This window comes from Bombina bombina, chromosome 4, assembly GCF_027579735.1.
Source record: "Bombina bombina isolate aBomBom1 chromosome 4, aBomBom1.pri, whole genome shotgun sequence".
NCBI classification, from domain to species: domain Eukaryota; kingdom Metazoa; phylum Chordata; class Amphibia; order Anura; family Bombinatoridae; genus Bombina; species Bombina bombina.
In genome coordinates, this window is record NC_069502.1 from 1,112,334,130 (window position 1) to 1,112,356,562 (window position 22,433).

General features: G+C 39.9%; 1 protein-coding gene across 5 annotated transcripts in view; it reads left to right on the top strand.

The window, feature by feature from the left end:
* RCOR3 (REST corepressor 3) overlaps positions 1-22,433 on the top strand; it is a 271,152-nt gene that overhangs the window by 85,188 nt on the left and 163,531 nt on the right. For all 5 annotated transcript variants that reach the window (XM_053712390.1, XM_053712394.1, XM_053712392.1 and 2 more), the window contains exons 3-4: positions 10,268-10,345; positions 11,689-11,741. In XM_053712390.1, the coding sequence (XP_053568365.1) occupies positions 10,268-10,345; positions 11,689-11,741 (131 nt within the window). The remainder of the gene's footprint in view (positions 1-10,267; positions 10,346-11,688; positions 11,742-22,433) is intronic.

Below are 22,433 nucleotides of genomic sequence, written 5' to 3' on the forward strand. Positions count from 1 at the left end.
TGCCTCAATATTGAGGCATCACTGCAGTATCTTTTTTAACACACTGATGCAGAGATAGCCACTCTGTGGCCCTCTCTGCATCGGCCAGCGATGGTGCGATCGTTGGTGGGTGGGAGCCGTTGCAGGGAGGTGGGTGGGCGGTGATCGCTGGTGTAAACACGTCGGGGGGGGGGGGGGGTGGGATCACGCGTGGGGATGCCGGGAGTGCGCATGGGGCGGAAGCCCTACACTAGGGAACAAAGTGTAAAGGGAAGGAGGGAGAGAGGAGGGCGACAATTTTATCTAAGGAATCTGGGAGAGGGTGGGGGGTTGGTTATTGAGTGGGGGAAGCTACACTACAGAAAAATAAATAAAATATAAAAAAAAGGCTAATTGTATGCAAACTGGGTACTGGCAGACATCTGCCAGTACCCAAGATGGCGGACAATAAGGTATTTGATCGCATTCTGCGGTTAAATTGTGGCATGAAATATACCAAAATGGGCCTAGATCAATACTTTGGGTTGTCTACTAAAAAAATATATATATATATACATGTCAAGGGATATTGAGGGATTTATGACAGATATCAGTGTTCCAATGTAACTATTGTTTTTTTTTTATTTTTTAAATGGTTTGGAAATAGCTGTATTTATTGCCCTATAACTAGTAGAGGTAAGAGAGCTGTTTGGGAGGGATCAGGGGTTGGAATGTGTCAGGTGGGAGGCTGATCTCTACACTAAAGCTAAAATTAACCCTACAAGCTCCCTACACGCTACCTAATTAACCGCTTCACTGCTGGGCATAATACAAGTGTGGTGCGCAGCGACATTTAGCAGCCTTCTAATTGCCAAAAAGCAACGCCAAAGCCATATATGTCTGCTATTTCTGAGTAAAAGGGATCCCAGAGAAGCATTTACAACCATTTGTGTTATAATTGCACAAGCTGTTTGTAAATAATTTCAGTGAGAAACCTAAAGTTTGTGAAAAAGTGAAAACATTTTTTTATTTCATCACATTTGGTGGGGAAATGGTGGCATGGAATATACCTAAATGGGCCTTGATCAATACTTTGGGTTGTCTACTACATTAAAGCTAAAATTAACCCTACAAGCTCACTAATTAATCCCTTCACTGCTGGGCATAATATACGTGTGGTGCGTAGCGGCATTCAGCAACCTTCTAATTACCAAAAACAACGCCAAAGCCATATATGTCCAGTGCTATTTCTGAACAAAGGGGATCTCAGAGAAGCATTTACAACCATTTGTGCCATAATTGCATAAGCTGTTTGTAAATAATTTCAGTGAGAAACCTAAAGATTGTGAAAAGTGAATGGTGGCATGAAATATACCAAAATGGGCCTAGATCAATACTTTGGGTTGTCTACTAAAAAAAATATATATATACATGTCAAGGGATATTCAGGGACTTAAGACAGATATTGGTGTTCCAATGTAACTATCGCTAATTTTGGTGGGGAAAAATGGTTTGGAAATAGCTGTATTTATTGCCCTATAACTTGCAAAAAGAACATGTAAACATTGCGGATTTCTAAACCCAGGACAAAATTTAGAAACTATTTAGCATGGGTGTTTTTTAGTGGTTGTAGACGTGTAACCGATTTTGGGGGTCAAAGTTAGAAAAAGTGTGTTTTTTCATCATTTTATAATTTTTTAATAGTAAATTATAAGATATGATGAAAATAATGATATCTTTAGAAAGTCCATTTAATGGCAAGAAAAACGGTATATAATATGTGTGGGTACAGTAAATGAGTAAGAGGAAAGTTACAGCTAAACACAAACACAGCAGAAATGTAAAAATAGCCCTGGTCCTTAAGGGACACGAAACCCAATTTTTTTATTTCATGATTCGGATACAATTTTAAAAAACTTTCTAATGTACTTCTATTTTCTACTTTATTTCATTCTCTTGGTATCATTTGTTGAAGGAGCAGCAATGCACTAATGGTTTCTAACTGAATTCATGGGGGAGCCAATCCCTATATATATATATATATATATATATATATATATATATATATATATATATACAGCTGCCAATCAACAGCTAGAACCTAGGTTCTCTGCTGCTCATGAGCTTGCCTGGATAAACCTTCCAACAAAGGATAACAAGAGAAGGAAGCAAATTAAATAATAGAAGTAAATTGGAAAGTTGTTAACAATTATAGTCTCTATCTGAATCATGAAAGATATTATTTTTTTTCTGAAATTGAAAAATGGTCTGGTCCTTAAGGGGTTAACAATACAAAATGTCCTTGCTTATTTTTGTGTGAATGGTTTAAATATTTGTTTTGTATGATGTTTAAAATATGAATTTTACTGTGCACTTTTCATATGAAAATGCCGTATATGCCCCTTAGCGAGACACCCTGTTTTCAGGTTAAAAAGTGGCTTTGGTCATTCCACTATGGAAATAGGACTGGCGAGTGTTCTTTAATAATCTCGCCAGCCCAGAGTGCTTTCAATCATCAAGCCCTCAGTGCAGCTGATCTTACTGTGTGATTACAGTTTTTTCATCCAGTAAAGTCTATAGGAAAATGTTAATTCATTCACAACATTTGAAGTTCGGCTTTTTGCGCGGGTCGAGTTAGCGCTCATGCAAAACCTTTTACTTTCAACTTGTAATACACACCCTACCTGACAAACCCAAAAAGCTTACTTCTAGCAAATTTATCACTCGATTGGGAGCACTAAATAGCACACAACTTGTAATCTAGCCCTTAACAGGCACACCATCTTGATAAAATGTAAGCAGATATTAAGCTAAAATAAGCTAATATTAAATGATTTCAATGTTTGTGACACAAATGATCATTTAGGCCCCACTGTTGTAAGCATCCATACATTGGGGCCGGTTTATCATCGGTCTATCCGACATGGTCCAACAGACATCGCTGAATTCCGACAGCATACGCTGTCGGCATTTAGCATTGCACAAGCAGTCCCTGTGAACTGCTTGTGCAATGCTGCCCCTTGTAGATTCACGGCAAATCGCCCGCTAGCAGGGGGTGTCAATCAACCCGATTGGGTTGATTTCTGTCCGCTGCTCAGATGCAGTGGACCAGTTAAGGAGCAGCGGTCTATCTTATATATTAGATGTGCTGTATTTATACAGTACTGAACTGTTTTACTTCCAATATCACAACTGCACTCTACCAAACGTTCTATTTTAATAACACGTTTCACATAGTCTGTCCCCCATATATAACATGGGTTAGAAAATCCAGTTTCGCAATTGACAGCTCGCCCATTCCTCAGTTTTACTAATCAGCTTCACTTTATTCTGCCAGTAAGAACCTGTACAAAACTGTTTTCTCAATAATTTCAATGGACTTTAGTAGCCAAGGCTCACGATGAGACTGTTGAAGGTTTAGAACTGCATACTCTCTTGCCATCTGTTTAAAACTAAGCTTATGTTCTTGAAGAAACTTGTTTTAGTGGGAGATGTGTTTTCTCCAACATTGGTGTGTCCGGTCCACGGCGTCATCCTTACTTGTGGGATATTCTCTTCCCCAACAGGAAATGGCAAAGAGTCCCAGCAAAGCTGGTCACATGATCCCTCCTAGGCTCCGCCCACACCAGTCATTCTCTTTGCCGTTGCACAGGCAACATCTCCACGGAGATGGTTAAGAGTTTTTTTGGTGTTTAAATGTAGTTTTTATTCTTCTATCAAGTGTTTGTTATTTTAAAATAGTGCTGGTATGTACTATTTACTCTGAAACAGAAAAAGGATGAAGATTTCTGTTTGTAAGAGGAAGATGATTTTAGCAGACAGTTACTAAAATCGATTGCTGTTTCCACACAGGACTGTTGAGATGAAGTAACTTCAGTTGGGGGAAACAGTTAGCAGACCTTTCTGCTTAAGGTATGACTAGCCATATTTCTAACAAGACCATGTAATGCTGGAAGGCTGTCATTTCCCCTCATGGGGACCGGTAAGCCATTTTCTTAGTTAAACATAAAAGAATAAAGGGCTTCAAAAAGGGCTTCAAAAACTGGTAGACATTTTTCTGGGCTAAAACGATTGCTTTACTAGGCATATCATGCAGATTCTAACTAATAATGGTTATTATAATCTTGGGGATTGTTTAGAAAAACGGCAGGCACTGTGTTGGACACCTTTTTCAGATGGGGGGCCTTTTGTAGTTATAGACAGAGCCTCATTTTCGCGCCACTAATGCGCAGTTGTTTTTGGAGAGCAAGGCATGCAGATGCATGTGTGAGGAGCTAGGAATCACTGAAAAAGCTTATAGAAGGCATCATTTGGTATCGTATTCCCCTCTGGGCTTGGTTGGGTCTCAGCAAAGCATATAGCTGGGACTGTATAGGGGTTAAATGTAAAAACGGCTCCGGTTCCGTTATTTTAAGGGTTAAAGCTCTGAAATTTGGTGTGCAATACTTTTAATGCTTTAAGACACTGTGGTGAAATTTTTTTTGGTGAATTTTGAACAATTCCTTCATACTTTTTCACATATTCAGTAATAAAGTGTTTTCAGTTTGAAATTTAAAGTGACAGTAACGGTTTTATTTTAAAACGTTTTTTGTGCTTTGTTGACAAGTTTAAGCCTGTTTAACATGTCTGTACCATCAAATAAGCTATGTTCTATATGTATGAAAGCCAATGTGTCTCCCCATTTAAATTTATGTGATAATTGTGCCATAGTGTCCAAACAAAGTAAGGACAGTAATGCCACAGATAATGATATTGCCCAAGATGATTCCTCAAATGAGGGGAGTAAACATGATACTACATCATCCCCTACTGTGTCTACACCAGTTATGCCCACACAGGAGGCCCCTAGTACATCTAGTGCGCCAATACTTATTACCATGCAACAATTAACGGCTGTAATGGATAACTCTATAGCAAATCTTTTATCCAAAATGCCTACTTATCAGAGAAAGCGCGATTGCTCTGTTTTAAACACTGAAGAGCAAGAGGACGCTGATGATAATTGTTCTGTCATACCCTCACACCAATCTGAAGGGGCCATGAGGGAGGTTTTGTCTGAGGGAGAAATTTCAGATTCAGGAAAGATTTCTCATCAAGCTGAACCTGATGTTGTGACATTTAAATTTAAATTAGAACATCTCTGCGCACTGCTTAAGGAGGTATTATCTACTCTGGATGATTGTGACAATTTGGTCATTCCAGAGAAGTTATGTAAGATGGACAAGTTCCTAGAGGTTCCGGTGCCCCCCGACGCTTTTCCTATACCCAAGCGGGTGGCGGACATAGTAAATAAAGAGTGGGAAAGGCCCGGCATACCTTTTGTCCCCCCCCCCTATATTTAAGAAATTATTTCCTATAGTCGACCCCAGAAAGGACTTATGGCAGACAGTCCCCAAGGTCGAGGGGGCGGTTTCTACTCTAAACAAACGCACTACTATTCCTATCGAAGATAGTTGTGCTTTCAAAGATCCTATGGATAAAAAATTAGAGGGTTTGCTTAAAAAGATTTTTGTTCAGCAAGGTTACCTTCTACAACCAATTTCATGCATTGTTCCTGTCACTACGGCAGCGTGTTTCTGGTTCGAGGAACTAGAAAAGTCGCTCAATAAAGAATCTTCGTATGAGAAGGTTATGGACAGAGTTCAAGCACTTAAATTGGCTAACTCTTTTATTTTAGATGCCGCTTTGCAATTAGCTAGATTAGCGGCGAAAAATTCAGGGTTTGCTATCGTGGCGCGCAGAGCGCTTTGGCTAAAGTCTTGGTCAGCGGATGTGTCTTCCAAGACAAAATTGCTTAACATTCCTTTCAAGGGTAAAACATTATTTGGACCTGATTTGAAAGAGATTATTTCAGACATCACTGGGGGAAAGGGCCACGCCCTCCCACAGGATAGGTCTTTTAAGGCTAAAAATAAGCCTAATTTTCGTCCCTTTCGCAGAAACGGACCAGCCTCTAATTATACATCCTCTAAGCAAGAGGGTAATACTTCACAACCCAAACCAGCCTGGAAACCAATGCAAGGCTGGAACAAGGGTAAGCAGGCCAAGAAGCCTACCACTGCTACCAAAACAGCATGAAGGGATAGCCCCCGATCCGGGACCGGATCTGGTGGGGGGCAGACTTTCTCTCTTTGCTCAGGCTTGGGCAAGAGATGTTCAGGATCCTTGGGCGCTAGAAATAGTTTCTCAAGGTTATCTCCTGGAATTCAAGGAACTACCCCCAAGGGGAAGGTTCCACAGGTCTCAATTATCTTCAAACCAAATAAAAAGACAGGCATTCTTACATTGTGTAGAAGACCTGTTAAAGATGGGAGTGATTCATCCAGTTCCAATAAGAGAACAAGGGATGGGTTTTTATTCCAACCTGTTCATAGTTCCCAAAAAAGAGGGAACATTCAGACCAATTTTGGATCTCAAGATCCTAAACAAATTTCTCAGGGTACCATCGTTCAAAATGGAAACTATTCGAACGATCCTACCTACTATCCAGGAAAATCAATTTATGACTACCGTGGATTTAAAGGATGCGTACCTACATATTCCTATCCACAAGGAACATCATCAGTTCCTAAGGTTCGCTTTTCTGGACAAGCATTACCAGTTTGTGGCACTTCCATTCGGATTAGCCACTGCTCCAAGGATTTTCACAAAGGTACTAGGGTCCCTTCTAGCGGTTCTAAGACCAAGGGGCATTGCAGTAGTACCTTACTTGGACGACATCCTGATTCAAGCGTCGTCTCTGTCAAAAGCAAAGGCTCATACGGACATCGTCCTAGCCTTTCTCAGATCTCACGGATGGAAGGTGAACAAAGAAAAAAGTTCTCTGTCCCCGTCAACAAGAGTTCCCTTCTTGGGAACAATAATAGATTCCTTAGAAATGAGGATTTTTCTAACAGAGGTCAGAAAATCAAAAATTCTAAGCTCTTGTCAAGTACTTCATTCTGTTCTTCGTCCTTCCATAGCGCAGTGCATGGAAGTAATAGGATTGATGGTTGCAACAATGGACATAGTTCCTTTTGCACGAATTCATCTAAGACCATTACAACTGTGCATGCTCAGACAGTGGAATGGGGATTATACAGACTTGTCTCCGACGATTCAAGTAGATCAAAAGACCAGAGATTCACTCCGTTGGTGGCTGACCCTGGACAATCTGTCACAGGGAATGAGCTTCTGCAGACCAGAGTGGGTCATTGTCACGACCGACGCCAGCCTAGTGGGCTGGGGTGCGGTCTGGGAACCCCTGAAAGCTCAGGGTCTATGGTCTCGGGAAGAATCTCTTCTCCCGATAAACATTCTGGAACTGAGAGCGATATTCAATGCTCTCAAAGCTTGGCCTCAACTAGCAAAGGCCAAATTCATAAGGTTTCAATCAGACAACATGACGACTGTTGCATATATCAATCATCAGGGGGGAACAAGGAGTTCCCTGGCAATGGAAGAAGTGAACAAAATAATTCAATGGGCGGAGGATCACTCCTGCCACTTGTCTGCGATCCACATCCCAGGAGTGGAAAATTGGGAAGCGGATTTTCTGAGTCGTCAGACATTCCATCCGGGGGAGTGGGAACTCCATCCGGAAATCTTTGCCCAAATAACTCAATTATGGGGCATTCCAGACATGGATCTGATGGCGTCTCGTCAGAACTTCAAGGTTCCTTGCTACGGGTCCAGATCCAGGGATCCCAAGGCGACTCTAGTAGATGCACTAGTAGCACCTTGGACCTTCAACCTAGCTTATGTATTCCCACCGTTTCCTCTCATTCCCAGGCTGGTAGCCAGGATCAATCAGGAGAGGGCTTCGGTGATCTTGATAGCTCCTGCGTGGCCACGCAGGACTTGGTATGCAGACCTGGTGAATATGTAATCGGCTCCACCATGGAAGCTACCTTTGAGACAGGACCTTCTTGTTCAAGGTCCATTCGAACATCCGAATCTGGTTTCCCTCCAGCTGACTGCTTGGAGATTGAACGCTTGATTTTATCAAAGCGTGGGTTTTCAGATTCTGTAATAGATACTCTGATTCAGGCTAGAAAGCCTGTAACTAGAAAAATTTACCATAAAATATGGAAAAAATATATCTGTTGGTGTAAATCCAAAGGATTGCCATGGAACAAGATAAAGATTCCTAAGATTCTATCCTTTCTACAAGAAGGTTTGGAGAAAGGATTATCTGCAAGTTCTCTAAAGGGACAGATTTCTGCTTTATCTGTCTTACTACACAAACGACTGGCAGCTATGCCAGATGTTCAAGCATTTGTTCAGGCTCTGGTTAGGATCAAGCCTGTTTACAGACCTTTGACTCCTCCCTGGAGTTTAAATCTAATTCTTTCAGTTCTTCAAGGGGTTCCGTTTGAACCCTTACATTCCGTAGATATTAAGTTACTATCTTGGAAAGTTTTGTTTTTGGTTGCAATCTCTTCTGCTAGAAGAGTTTCAGAGTTATCTGCTCTGCAGTGTTCTCCTCCTTATCTGGTGTTCCATGCAGATAAGGTGGTTTTGCGTACTAAGCCTGGTTTTCTTCCTAAAGTTGTTTCTAACAAAAATATTAACCAGGAGATAGTTGTACCTTCTTTGTGTCCGAATCCAGTTTCAAAGAAGGAGCGTTTGTTACACAATTTGGACGTTGTCCGTGCTCTAAAATTCTATTTAGAGGCTACTAAAGATTTCAGACAAACATCATCCTTGTTTGTTGTTTATTCTGGTAAAAGGAGAGGTCAAAAAGCGACTTCCACCTCTCTTTCCTTTTGGCTTAAAAACATTATCCGTTTGGCTTATGAGACTGCCGGACGGCAGCCTCCTGAACGAATCACAGCTCACTCCACTAGGGCTGTGGCTTCCACATGGGCCTTCAAGAACGAGGCTTCTGTTGATCAGATATGTAAGGCAGCGACTTGGTCTTCACTGCACACTTTTGCCAAATTTTACAAATTTGATACTTTTGCTTCTTCGGAGGCTATTTTTGGGAGAAAGGTTTTGCAAGCTGTGGTGCCTTCCGTTTAGGTGACCTGATTTGCTCCCTCCCTTCATCCGTGTCCTAAAGCTTTGGTATTGGTTCCCACAAGTAAGGATGACGCCGTGGACCGGACACACCAATGTTGGAGAAAACAGAATTTATGCTTACCTGATAAATTACTTTCTCCAACGGTGTGTCCGGTCCACGGCCCGCCCTGGTTTTTTTAATCAGGTCTGATGAATTATTTTCTCTAACTACAGTCACCACGGTATCATATGATTTCTCCTATATATATTTCCTCCTGTCCGTCGGTCGAATGACTGGGGTGGGCGGAGCCTAGGAGGGATCATGTGACCAGCTTTGCTGGGACTCTTTGCCATTTCCTGTTGGGGAAGAGAATATCCCACAAGTAAGGATGACGCCGTGGACCGGACACACCGTTGGAGAAAGTAATTTATCAGGTAAGCATAAATTCTGTTTTTAATGAAGCAAAATAATATTTCTGTTGTGATGAAGTATAGAGTTTGCTATGAAATCACTTTGTTTTTCAAGCACTCTTTAAATTTGTGTGGAGCTTCACTAAACATTGCTTTTTATAGATGGTTTTGCAGATTTAAAGGAACAGTAGTGCAAATATAAAATGCTGTATGTTGTTATAGGAGATATTGACAATTTCCTGGAACCAGGATGCTACATCTTCTACATTTGTACTTCTTGCTTTCTGTGCAGAACACATACACGTTTACCTATGGGTCTCCCTAACTCAGCTGAAGCCTCCTATCCCATTGGGAAGTATACAGCTAAATTATAAATTTCTTCCCTAACTCAAGGCTCGACAAACCCAAGAGCCAAGGAGCCAAGGAGCCACAGGCTCCTAGAATTTTATCCCTGGCTTCTAAATTTTGGGGTTAATCCCATATATCTATATACAAATACCACTGTCTGGCTCCTAAATATTCTTGCTCCTAACTTTTGAACAGATTTGTCAAGCACGAGAACTAACTCCTAAGATGTCGGTGTGGTTCTTTAATGTTCTGGTTGTTTCTAAGTTTAATATGTGTATAAATATATAATATTTAATATTATAAGTATAAAATGTGTTAAAAAGTTGAATTAGAGATTTATTTTTTATTTTGATAAGAATACCCATTTCACTATGTGCAACCTCTGAAAATGGGTAAACATTTAGTTAATCTCGTACTCCCAAGTGCTGTTTATTGTTGCTCCAGAAATAACTTTTCTAAAATATTTAATGTTATAGTTTGATAATGGTGTTTATTATAGTACAGATTCTGACCGTTATAACAAAACATTTATATGAATTGTTTACTAACATAATGCATTTTATTTAAGGTACTACCAAATATACTGATAAAGACAATGGAGGGATGCTGGTTTGGTCCCCTCATCATAATATACCAGATCTGAAATGTAAGTTTCCTTTTTCCCCAGCTTTATTAAAACAAGAAATCTTGTAAATGTGCTTATTGTTATATATTCATGCGATTGTTAGATTTTTACTTGAAAATGACTTGCTATAGAATTTAGGATCACAGACACACGTAGCCATACTAGGGTAAGCTATTTACTATGCATAAACTCAAACTATTCCATAAACAGGCTTCAGAATGAATTATTAGTTTGTTTCAGCTCTTTGTTTTGTAATATGGAAATAAATCACAAATAAATCTGCTGAATTTACTAAACAAATATAGAATAACGCAATTCTTCAATTCTATCCTTTCAGTCCCTTTATATACTTGAAAGTTTCTATCATATTACATTACCTCTCTCCCTCCTCTAAGCTATATGTATTTAGGAGATGTCATCAGAAATGTCCTTACTGGACAGAATCTATGCATTTTTGGTAAGGTAGGCTATGTACTCTTTGTATGGTTCTAAAACAAAACTTTTAATCCGACCATCTGTACTGCACATAAGAATGGACTAATCTAATGGCGAGAAAAGCTTGTGGTTTATTTTACCATTGCAGTAAACAAAGCAGAAAATTATGAAATATTAATTCCGAAGCCCTTTTCTTAAAAAAGTCTAATGGTTTATACATCATGAGGAGAGGTTTAACTATCTGCCATGCTCATATATTTATACAAGCAGGATAATGATTTTACTTGGTCCTTCAATGTGGTGTAAAGAGATGGGTTAAAAAAGCAATCTTATTTAATACATAATTATGATTTATGAAATGTTTATAAGATCATAAAAAGATGAATTACTCATTGGTTCTTTCCTTTTAATAATGCTGTATTTTTCAAAATATTAACACTTGACATGACTTTCACATTAGCAATACAATTTATGCTGACCTTCTCTCACCTACATTAACTTTCAGAAAACAACCACTTACATGACATGTACATATAACATTGCTGAAACGCACAGAGCATTATTGATGAAATATATTTTATTGAAACTCTCTTTAACTTAAATATACTGATTCAAACAGACATCTGAAAACATTGTATCTTTCTTAGTGCAAATAATTAAAGAATAAAAATAATCATAATTATAGCATTTTTACTACAGTGTGGAGCTAATCAACCTGTTTATGTTGTCCTCATAAAAGCACAACGTGTTTGATTTATGATAGATGAACAAATTAGTATCTAAGATTCTAAACAGTTGGCAATATAATATACCAATACATATACTGCAAAGTGTGTGAATATATATCTAAACCATTTTATATAAAGCTTCATTTCTTATATGTTAGTATATTAAATATGTATTCTTTAAAAGTGTTTCTTTTATTACAGTGGATGAATATATTGCAATAGCAAAGGAAAAGCATGGCTACAACGTAGAACAGGTACACAAATACTTTAATATTATATATGTATGGCTAGGTAAAAATGCAGATCTCTAATAACCATCAGATCTTATTATATTATGATTACACAGGGAGATCCATTGCAGCCCTCTCTGATGATACATGAGATAAAATGGTAAAAAAAAAAGATAAAAAATAATGTGTGTCCTAAAACATTCTAACCTGTGTATTATTATTATTATTATTATTATTATTATTATTATTATTATTATTATTATTTTATGCTCCCTTTCAGATTTAAAAATATTTCAATATCCTAAATAAGTCTAAACTATATTTATAATATATGTATATATATATTTTTATATATATATATATATATATATATATATATATATATATATATATAATAGTGATGTCGCAAACTTAAAAATTTTGGTTCGCGAACTGCGGACTCGAACTTCCGCTATTGTTCGCGAACCGCCATTGACTTCAATAGGCAGGCGAACTTTAAAACCCACAAGGACTCTTTCTGGCCACCATAGTGATGGAAAAGTTGTTTCAAGGGTCCTAACACCTTGACTGTGGCATGCTTGAGGGGGATCCATGGCAAAACTCCCATGGTAAATTACATAGTTGATGCAGAGTCTGGTTTTAACCCATAAAGGGCCTAAATCACCTAACATTCCTAAATTGTTTGCAATAACGTGCTTTAAAACATCAGGTATGATGTTGTATCGATCAGCTAGTGTAAGGGTTACGCCCGCTTCACAGTGACAGACCAAACTCTCCGTGTAACGCACCGCAAACAACCGCAAACAGTCCATTTGCACAACCACGAGATAGATAGATTTGATAGATAGATAGATACATAGATTACATGGCTCAATAGATGCAATATACATTTGATAGATACGAATTACATAGATCAATAGATGCAATATACATTTGATAGATACGATTCATAGTTAGATAGATTCGATAGATAAATAGATAGATTTGAAAGATATATAATTTCCCTGACAGAGTATAACAATAAGACATGCAGTCTGGGACCCGTGGTGTGTTAAGTAGTACTATTCTTAGCAGTTTACTACTACCTGTTACTCCCCCTATCGAGGGAGGTCTATATGGCCTGCATTTTTGGAACAGGGAGATGGAAGAAGATGATTGGTCTGTCCTACTTCAAATTTGTCCTAAACACAAGTGGCTGTCTCAAAACAGTCCGGCCACGAGATAGATTTGATAGATAGATATACATAGATTGATAGTTAGATAGAATCGATAGAAGATAAATAGATAGATTTGATAGATATATAATTACCCTGACAAAGTATAATAATAAAACATGCGGTCTGGGACCCATGGTAACTAGGTTGTGTTAAGTAGTACTATTCTTAGCACTTTAATCCCTGTTATTCCCCCTATCGGGGGAGGTCTATATGGCGTGCATGATTACCCTGACAAAGTATAACAACAAGACACGCAGTCTGGGACCCATGGTAACTAGGTTGTGTTAAGTAGTACTGTTCTTAGCAGTTTAATCCCTCTTACTCCCCCTATCGGGGGGGGTCTATATGGCCTGCATGATTGCCCTGACATAGTATAACAACAAAACATGCGGTCTGGGACCCATGGTAACTAGGTTGTGTTAAGTAGTACTATTCTTAGCACTTTAATCCCTGTTACTCCCCCTATCAGGGGAGGTCTATATGGCGTGCATGATTACCCTGACAAAGTATAACAACAAGACGCAAACTAATGTAAAAGTTTTTTTTTTAAATTGAAAATAATGTTACACCACCAGATATGAGTGGTGGCACAGAGGAATTAATCACAGTATATGCTTGCTGTTGGCCTGGCACACAGGCCTGATGGAAAATGAAATTAGATTAAACTTGCAATTAGCAAACTAATGTAAAAGTTTGTTTTTTTTTTATTTACACTAATGTTAGACCACCAGATATGAGTGGTGGCACAGAGGAATTAATCACAGTATATGCTGTGTGCCTGCCACTGGCACACAGGCCTGATGGAAAATGAAATTAGATTAAACTTGCAATTAGCAAACTAATGTAAGAGTTTTTTTTTTTAAATTGAAAATAATGTTACACCACCAGATATGAGTGGTGGCACAGAGGAATTAATCACAGTATATGCTTGCTGTTGGCCTGGCACACAGGCCTGATGGAAAATGAAATTAGATTAAACTTGCAATTAGCAAACTAATGTAAAAGGTTTTTTTTTTTTGTTTTTTTTTAATTTACACTAATGTTAGACCACCAGATATGAGTGGTGGCACAGAGGAATTAATCACAGTATATGCTGTGTGCCTGCCACTGGCACACAGGCCTGATGGAAAATGAAATTAGATTAAACTTGCAATTAGCAAACTAATGTAAAAGTTTTTTTTTTTAAATTGAAAATAATGTTACACCACCAGATATGAGTGGTGGCGCAGAGGAATTAATCACAGTATATGCTTGCTGTTGGCCTGGCACACAGGCCTGATGGAAAATGAAATTAGATTAAACTTGCAATTAGCAAACTAATGTAAAAGTTTTTTTTTTAAATTTAAAATAATGTTACACCACCAGATATGAGTGGTGGCAGTGAGCAAGTGGGCACAATATATGCTGTAAGGCTCACACACAGGCTGGTGGCAGGCAGGCAAATGCAAAAAAAAAATTACTGGAGTTCTAGCCCTATGCAAAAAAAAAAAAAAGCCAGATGTAGCCCTAAAAAGGGCTTTTTGGGGTGCTGTCCTTACAGCAGAGATCAGATGAGTCCTTCAGGACTGTAGTGAAGACTAAATACACTAGCCTAGCTATCAATTTCCCTATAAAATCAGGAGCTGCAACACTAAACCTCCTCTCTCTTCAAAAGCTGCATCACAATGATTCTATATATATAGCGCTGATCGTTTACAGAAAAAAACACCAAAGTGCTTCTTATATCCAAATCTCCTTTCTTATTTGTCTTGCCCACTTACTTGCTTATTGCTTATACCTCAATCGACATGAGGTAAGTTGTGCGTATCTCATATACTCCTCACAGCATCTGGTCTTCGGAATGGTATCAAATACAGTTCTTCCCAGCTCTTGGAATCACACTTGGAAAAACTTTCTTTCTTTGTGAATCTGTATATATCCCCTTGTGGGCTACAATCCTATTAGATTTAGATATAGGCACTTTGGTGCTTTTTCCTGTAAACGATCAGCGCTTTCCAGCTATTGGTTTTATGTGTTTGCATTCGAAAAAGCTAACGGAGGATTATCTCTTTGCTTTTGGACAACTGTAGATTATTTTAAGGGATCCCTGTGTCTATGTCGATATGTATTGAATGATCTATAATAACTAGATTAGATGCAAGTGATCATTAGAAAAACAGTGATTACTTCCAAATGATGCACTAAGACGTTTTTGGTCAGTGGGAAGGGGGCTCTAACAGAGTCCTATCTTATCCCTTGTTTAACCTAGAGGGATAAGGCACCCTTAATGAAAGAGTAGACAGGAGACTGAGGCAGCACTTGTAACCCAGTGATGTAGGTGATACTCATTAGAAACAGTAATCCCCTGCCTCCTTTATCTCTAACTCTACTTTATTTAGATTAAATGGACACTCAAACTTTTATGATGCATATAGAACATGCAGTTTTAACACACTTTTCAATTTACTCCCATTATCAAATTTTGCACAGTCTTTTTCTTCACACTTTCTGGGGAACAAGAGCCCAGTGAGCATGTGCACAAGCTCACAGGGTAGTCTGTGAATGGCTGATGTCTGTCACATGATACAGGGGCGGGTTGCCACCTCTGCCATTTTTTTTCCTGGAGTTACACATGATGCAGGTTATGCAGGGAGGAACATGAATATTGCTCTCCAAGATCACTATTCATGTGATACCCAAGGGTGCAATTCATGTTCATCTGCACGTCCGGCAGTATGTGTAACTCATAAGTGTCCAGGAAAACATGACCGAGGTGGCAACCCTATACAGGGGGCCGGCAAATGGGAGAAAAAATATATTTGTCAGAAAAAAAATCTACTGCTTATTTGAAATTCAGAGCAGGTGTTAAATATTTTCTTTTGTGCTTTTTACTTTTACTTTTTACTTTTACAATTCTACTGCATTGAGTGGTCCTTTAAGTAATCGCACTATGTATGCATTGTGTTGCTTTTAACCTTTGCAGTGTTTGTGTTTACAATGATGGTTTTGGCATATAGAAACCAGCATTTACAGAAAATGTTGCCACCCAGATGGCATTGTTAAGTAGCTAGGTGGGGACAATGTGATACTTTGTAATATTCTAAAATGTTCTGTAATTTATAAATGTTACTTAAAGGGACAATATACAATTATTTTCATATAAATGCATGTAATAGACACTACTATAAAGAATAAGATGCACAGATACTGATATAAAAATCCAGTATAAAATGGTTTAAAAACGTACTTAGAATCTTTCAGTTTAGCTCTGTTAAAAAGGCAGTTGGAAAGCCCACTGCAAGTGGGAAATAAGACACCCCCCCTCCCCCCTCTTTTGCATATGAAAAGACCCTTTACACAAACAGGAGCAAGCTGGAGAAGGTAGCTGACGGTATTCAAATAAAACTTTGGGGCTTGGTTAGGAGTCTGAAAATCAGAGCAATGTTCTTTAAAAATAAGCAAAATTATACATTTAAAAAAAAACAAAAAAACTTTATGGGCTTTATAAATAGATCATCTACAAAACATTTATGCAAAGAAAAAATTAGTGTATAATTGCCCTTTAAGCTGTCTAATGTACATATTAAAGGGACAGTAAACACGAGTCCACGGATCATCTTAATTACTATTGGTAATATCACTCCTGCCCTGCAGGAGGCGGCAAAGAGCACCACAGCAAAGCTGTTAAATAGCTCCTCCCCTCCCTCCCACTCCAGTCATTCTCTTTGCCTACGTTAAGAGCAAGGAGGTGGTAAATTAGATGTTAGAAAAGATTCTTCAATCAAGAGCTTATTATTTTTAAAAGTAGTACAAGATTGTGCTGCTTTGTTCTGGGGTGTAGCCGTAGTCCATATCAGTCTCTTCAGTAGAGCAGTGGTGGCTTTAGAGCAATGGGAACTTGTGGGACATAATTCTCCCTGTGCCTCCCATATATTTATGCTGCCCTAATTCTGATAACCTAAGTAAGATTACTCAGGCTTTATCCTTTTTCCACAGGACTATGTGAGGGAGAGGACATCTCAATCCTGGTGAGCTGCCCTGCTGTCGGGCAGATTTTAAAGGCAAGTGCTGACTTTTTATTCTGGGTCTGGGAAGAAGGATCTCTGTGGAAGTGGAGCACTTATTTACCTGGGACTTAGCTCCTATATATAAAAGGAGGGGATTTCAGTGACAGCACGTTGTAAGCAGGCACTGGGGCTGAGGAGACTAGTTAGGTGGTTTATATATCTGGGGGCTTTTCTTCACTAGGGCTGAGGGATAATGTCTCAGTGGGAGGTGATGTATTTGTCACATTTAGAGGCTAAGCTGCTGTCTAGCAAGCGGTAGCCCAATTTGCCCCCAGCTTCACAGATGGTTCAGTTAGCTCCCGGTGGCTTAGTTGTTTAAACAATAATAATGGCGACCGGGAGATTGAATGTTGTAACGCCCACGATGGGCGGAGCTACATGTGGCACCAATTTGGGCTGCACACTCTTTTTCTTCACTTCCGATTACGGAAATGGAAGGAAGAGTCTCTGTTTAACACAGTACTTAGTGTTTACAGGGAGTGCAGAATTATTAGGCAAATGAGTATTTTGACCACATCATCCTCTTTATGCATGTTATTTTACTCCAAGCTGTATAGGCTCGAAAGCCTACTACCAATTAAGCATATTAGGTGATGTGCATCTCTGTAATGAGAAGGGGTGTGGTCTAATGACATCAACACCCTATATCAGGTGTGCATAATTATTAGGCAACTTCCTTTCCTTTGGCAAAATGGGTCAAAAGAAGGACTTGACAGGCTCAGAAAAGTCAAAAATAGTGAGATATCTTGCAGAGGGATGCAGCACTCTTAAAATTGCAAAGCTTCTGAAGCGTGATCATCGAACAATCAAGCGTTTCATTCAAAATAGTCAACAGGGTCGCAAGAAGCGTGTGGAAAAACCAAGGCGCAAAATAGCTGCCCATGAACTGAGAAAAGTCAAGCGTGCAGCTGCCAAGATGTCACCTGCCACCAGTTTGGCCATATTTCAGAGCTGCAACATCACTGGAGTGCCCAAAAGCACAAGGTGTGCAATACTCAGAGACATTGCCAAGGTAAGAAAGGCTGAAAGACGACCACCACTGAACAAGACACACAAGCTGAAACTTCAAGACTGGGCCAAGAAATATCTCAAGACTGATTTTTCGAAGGTTTTATGGACTGATGAAATGAGAGTGAGTCTTGATGGGCCAGATGGATGGGCCCGTGGCTGGATTGGTAAAGGGCAGAGAGCTCCAGTCCAACTCAGACGCCAGCAAGGTGGAGGTGGAGTACTGGTTTGGGCTGGTATCATCAAAGATGAGCTTGTGGGGCCTTTTCGGGTTGAGGATGGAGTCAAGCTCAACTCCCAGTCCTACTGACAGTTTCTGGAAGACACCTTCTTCAAGCAGTGGTACAGGAAGAAGTTTGCATCCTTCAAGAAAAACATGATTTTCATGCAGGACAATGCTCCATCACACGCGTCCAAGTACTCCACAGCGTGGCTGGCAAGAAAGGGTATAAAAGAAGAAAATCTAATGACATGGCCTCCTTGTTCACCTGATCTGAACCCCATTGAGAACCTGTGGTCCATCATCAAATGTGAGATTTACAAGGAGGGAAAACAGTACACCTCTCTGAACAGTGTCTGGGAGGCTGTGGTTGCTGCTGCACGCAATGTTGATGGTGAACAGATCAAAACACTGACAGAATCCATGGATGGCAGGCTTTTGAGTGTCCTTGCAAAGAAAGGTGGCTATATTGGTCACTGATTTGTTTTTGTTTTGTTTTTGAATGTCAGAAATGTATATTTGTGAATGTTGAGATGTTATATTGGTTTCACTGGTAAAAATAAATAATTGAAATGGGTATATATTTGTTTTTTGTTAAGTTGCCTAATAATTATGCACAGTAATAGTCACCTGCACACACAGATATCCCCCTAAAATAGCTAAAACTAAAAACAAACTAAAAACTACTTCCAAAAATATTCAGCTTTGATATTAATGAGTTTTTTGGCTTCATTGAGAACATTGTTGTTGTTCAATAATAAAATGAATCCTCAAAAATACAACTTGCCTAATAATTCTGCACTCCCTGTACATATTAGTGGGGCCAGACAGGCGTTACAGATACGTTCCGGAACTTTTTATGAGCAAAATGTAGACAGTTTGTTTTTATAAAGGTTTCGTTTTGAAAATAAAGTTTTTGGGCAGATGGGCACCTCAGCAGGGTAAGCTGAGGTGTAGATAGGTTGTGCAGTAACTGCGTACTAAGTTAACTTCCTTCTGCTCACAAAAATAAAAAGTTACCTTTTAAAATTTAAAGAGACAGTAACGTTTTTTTATGTGCTAATTTTTATTAAAAAATGTAAACAGTTTATTTGTTTATCTCATCCTTTGTGATTCAGGATGGACCAAGAGGCCCTCCTGGTGTCTCTTGTTTTAGGCTTTGATGTCTATATGGTACTACCAATCCTTTATGTTCCTCATCTATTGAGAGAAAATTAATTTATAAAAATAGACTTTTTCTGAGCCTACTTCTCCTAAGGGGCATGTTGTTTAGGAGTCTATTGACAATGGTCAATATATGCCACAAATTTCTCCTATAGTGTCCCAAAAAAATTATAGCCCACATGCAGTGCCCTGCGCTTCCTCTCACACTCCACTTGGAGTTACCTTGCATTTCATGCATTGTCTGTTTTTCCCACGCTGTAGGGAAAAGTGCAAGAGGATATATTTTCAATCAGTTAGTGTGATTGATTCAGTAGTAACTATTCCGAAGGTTTTTTCCCGGTAACTTTAAAAAAAGGAAGATACTTTGGTAGTTTTTGAGGGGGAATTTTCAGATTCAGATGGTATAATACCCTTATCTGATCCAGAGGTTGTTTTTCTTTCAGTTTTAGCTTGAATACCTCCATTTGTTACTTGAGGAGGTTTTTGGCTACCCTAGGTGACTCCAACACTACCGGTGTTGTCTATCCTAGAGAGTCCAGTAACTTATACTATATTGTGACGTGCCCTTCATGGTGGAAGTATTTCCTGTACCAGATAGGGCTATACAGATATTTGCTCAGGAATTGGAGAAGCCGGTTATTAAATTTTTCTCCTCCCCTATATTAAAAGGATGCTTTATATACTATGCAGTTGGTATGGCTATTGTCTCCAGTGCGGCGGCGTACTGGTTTGATGCGCTGTCTGTTTCTATTGGACAGACACCTCCCTTCGAAGGGATAGAATATAGGCCCTTAGGTTAGTAATCTCCTTTAATACAGAGGATTATTATGCTGTGCCCTATGATTCAGGCTTTGCCATACTGGCCCGCAGAGCATTATGGTTAAAATCTACAAAAAATCTGCGGATTTTTCATCTACAGGATCAGACTGATAAGCGAGAGGACGTCAGAAATAATTTCGGTTCTTTCGAGATATCTAGGGAAATCCTTTCCCCCCCCTTCTCACAAGCAGGAGCAGTCTAAGCCTTCTGGAACTCCCTGTCAGTCTTGGAATAGGGGAAAACAGTCCAAAGGCCTGCTGTTGAATTAAAGACAGCATGAGGGGCGTGCACCTGATCCGTAAGGGGGCAGGTTTTCCTTCTTCAATCAGACTTGGGTTTCTGATTTCATGATCACTTGGAGACATTGTGTCCCTGGTATACAAATTAGAGTTCAAGACTTCCTTCCAGGGGCAGGTTTCTACTTTCAAGATTATTGGCAGACCAGGCAAGAGGAGAGGCGTTCTTACACTGTGTAGGAGACCTCTCCGACCTGGGAGTAATAGTTTCCCTTCCGATTTAGGTACAGGGTCTGGGATTTTATTCCAATCTGTTTGTGGCTCAGAAAAAAGAGGGAACCTTCAGGTCTATTTTAGATCTCAAGAGTCTAAACCAACTCCTCAGAGTACCGTCCTTCAAGATGGAAACTATTCGTTCCATTCTCGCTTTGGTCCAAGAGGGTCCATTTTGAGAACGGTGGATTTTAAGGACGCATACTTGCATGTTCCCATTCACAGGGATCATCACAAGTTTCTAAGGTTTGCCTTTCTAGACAAACACTTCTAATTCGTGGCTCTTCCCTTCGGTCTTGCCACAGCCTCCAGAATTTTCTCAATGGTTCTGGGATCGCTGCTGGCGGTGCTTCGGTTATGGGGCATTGCAATGGCACTCTATTGGGACGACATCCTAGTCCAGGCACCCTCTTTACAACAAGCAAGATCCCCCACGGAAATGTTGTTATCCTTCCTGTGATCTCATGGATGGAAGGTAAATCTGGAAAAGAGTTCCTTAATCCCAGATACAAGGGTAACTTTCTTGGGAACCATCATAGATTCCCTATCGAGGAAGATTTTTCTGACAGATGTCAGGAAATCAAGGATTTTCGATACTTGTCTAGCTTTTCAGTCCACTCCTCGGCCTTCAGTGGCTCAGTGTATGGAGATATTCGGGCTGACGGTAGCAGAAATGGACATCATCCCGTTTGTTCAGTTCCATCTCAGAGATCTGCAGTGAAACATTCTCAGGCTATGGAACAGAGATTATGTGGAATTGTCTCCTCAAATACTTCTGGAGCAGGAGACAAGGGATTTCCTTCAATGGTGGTTGACTCGGGATCATCTCTCACAGGGTTCCTGTTTTCGCAGACAATCTTGGGTGATTGTGCCAACTGACGCCAGCCTTCTAGGATGGGAAGCAGTTGGGGGCTCCTTAAAGGCTCAGGGAGTTTGGACTCAGTCAGAGTCTGTTCTACCTATAAATATTTTGGAACCGAGAGCGATCTTTAATGCACTGGCCTCAGTTAGCTTCAGTCCAGTTTATCAAGTTCTAGTCGGACAACATAACCTCAGGGGCTTACATCATTCATCAGGGAGGAACCAGGAGTTCCTTAGTGATGACAGAGGTAACCAAAATAATTCAGTGTGTGGAAACCCACTCTTGATGTCTGTCGGCAATCCACATCCTAGGGGTGATTAACTGGGAGGTGGACTTCCTGAGCAGGCAGACCTTTCATCCGGAAGTGCTTTCCAGCCTGATTCTGAAATGGGGTCAGACGGAATTGGATCTCATGGCATCTCGGCAGTGTGCCAAGCATCCGAGGTATGGGTCAAGGTCCAGGGACCCTCAGGCAGTTCTGATAGATGCCCGGCGGTACCTTGGACCTTCAGTCAAGCATACCTATTTTTCTCCATTGGCTCTTCTTCCCCGGGTTATTGCTTGAATCAAGCAGGAAAGGGACGCAGTGATTCTCATTACACCAGCTTGGCTTCGCAGGATTGGTATGCAGATCTGGTAGACATGTCATCTCTGCCACCTTGGAGACTTCCGTTGAGGAAGGTCCTTCTAATTCAAGGGACCTTTCTTCACTCTTATCTAGTTTCTCTGAAGCTGACTTCTTGGAGAATGATCGCTTATTTTTATCTAAGTGGGTGTCGCACTCGATCCGCTCATCGCTGTGTCGCCGCGGCTCCCGGATCTCCTGTGTCTCTTACGCAGCACACTCCTTCCTGACGTCAGCCCTCTCTCT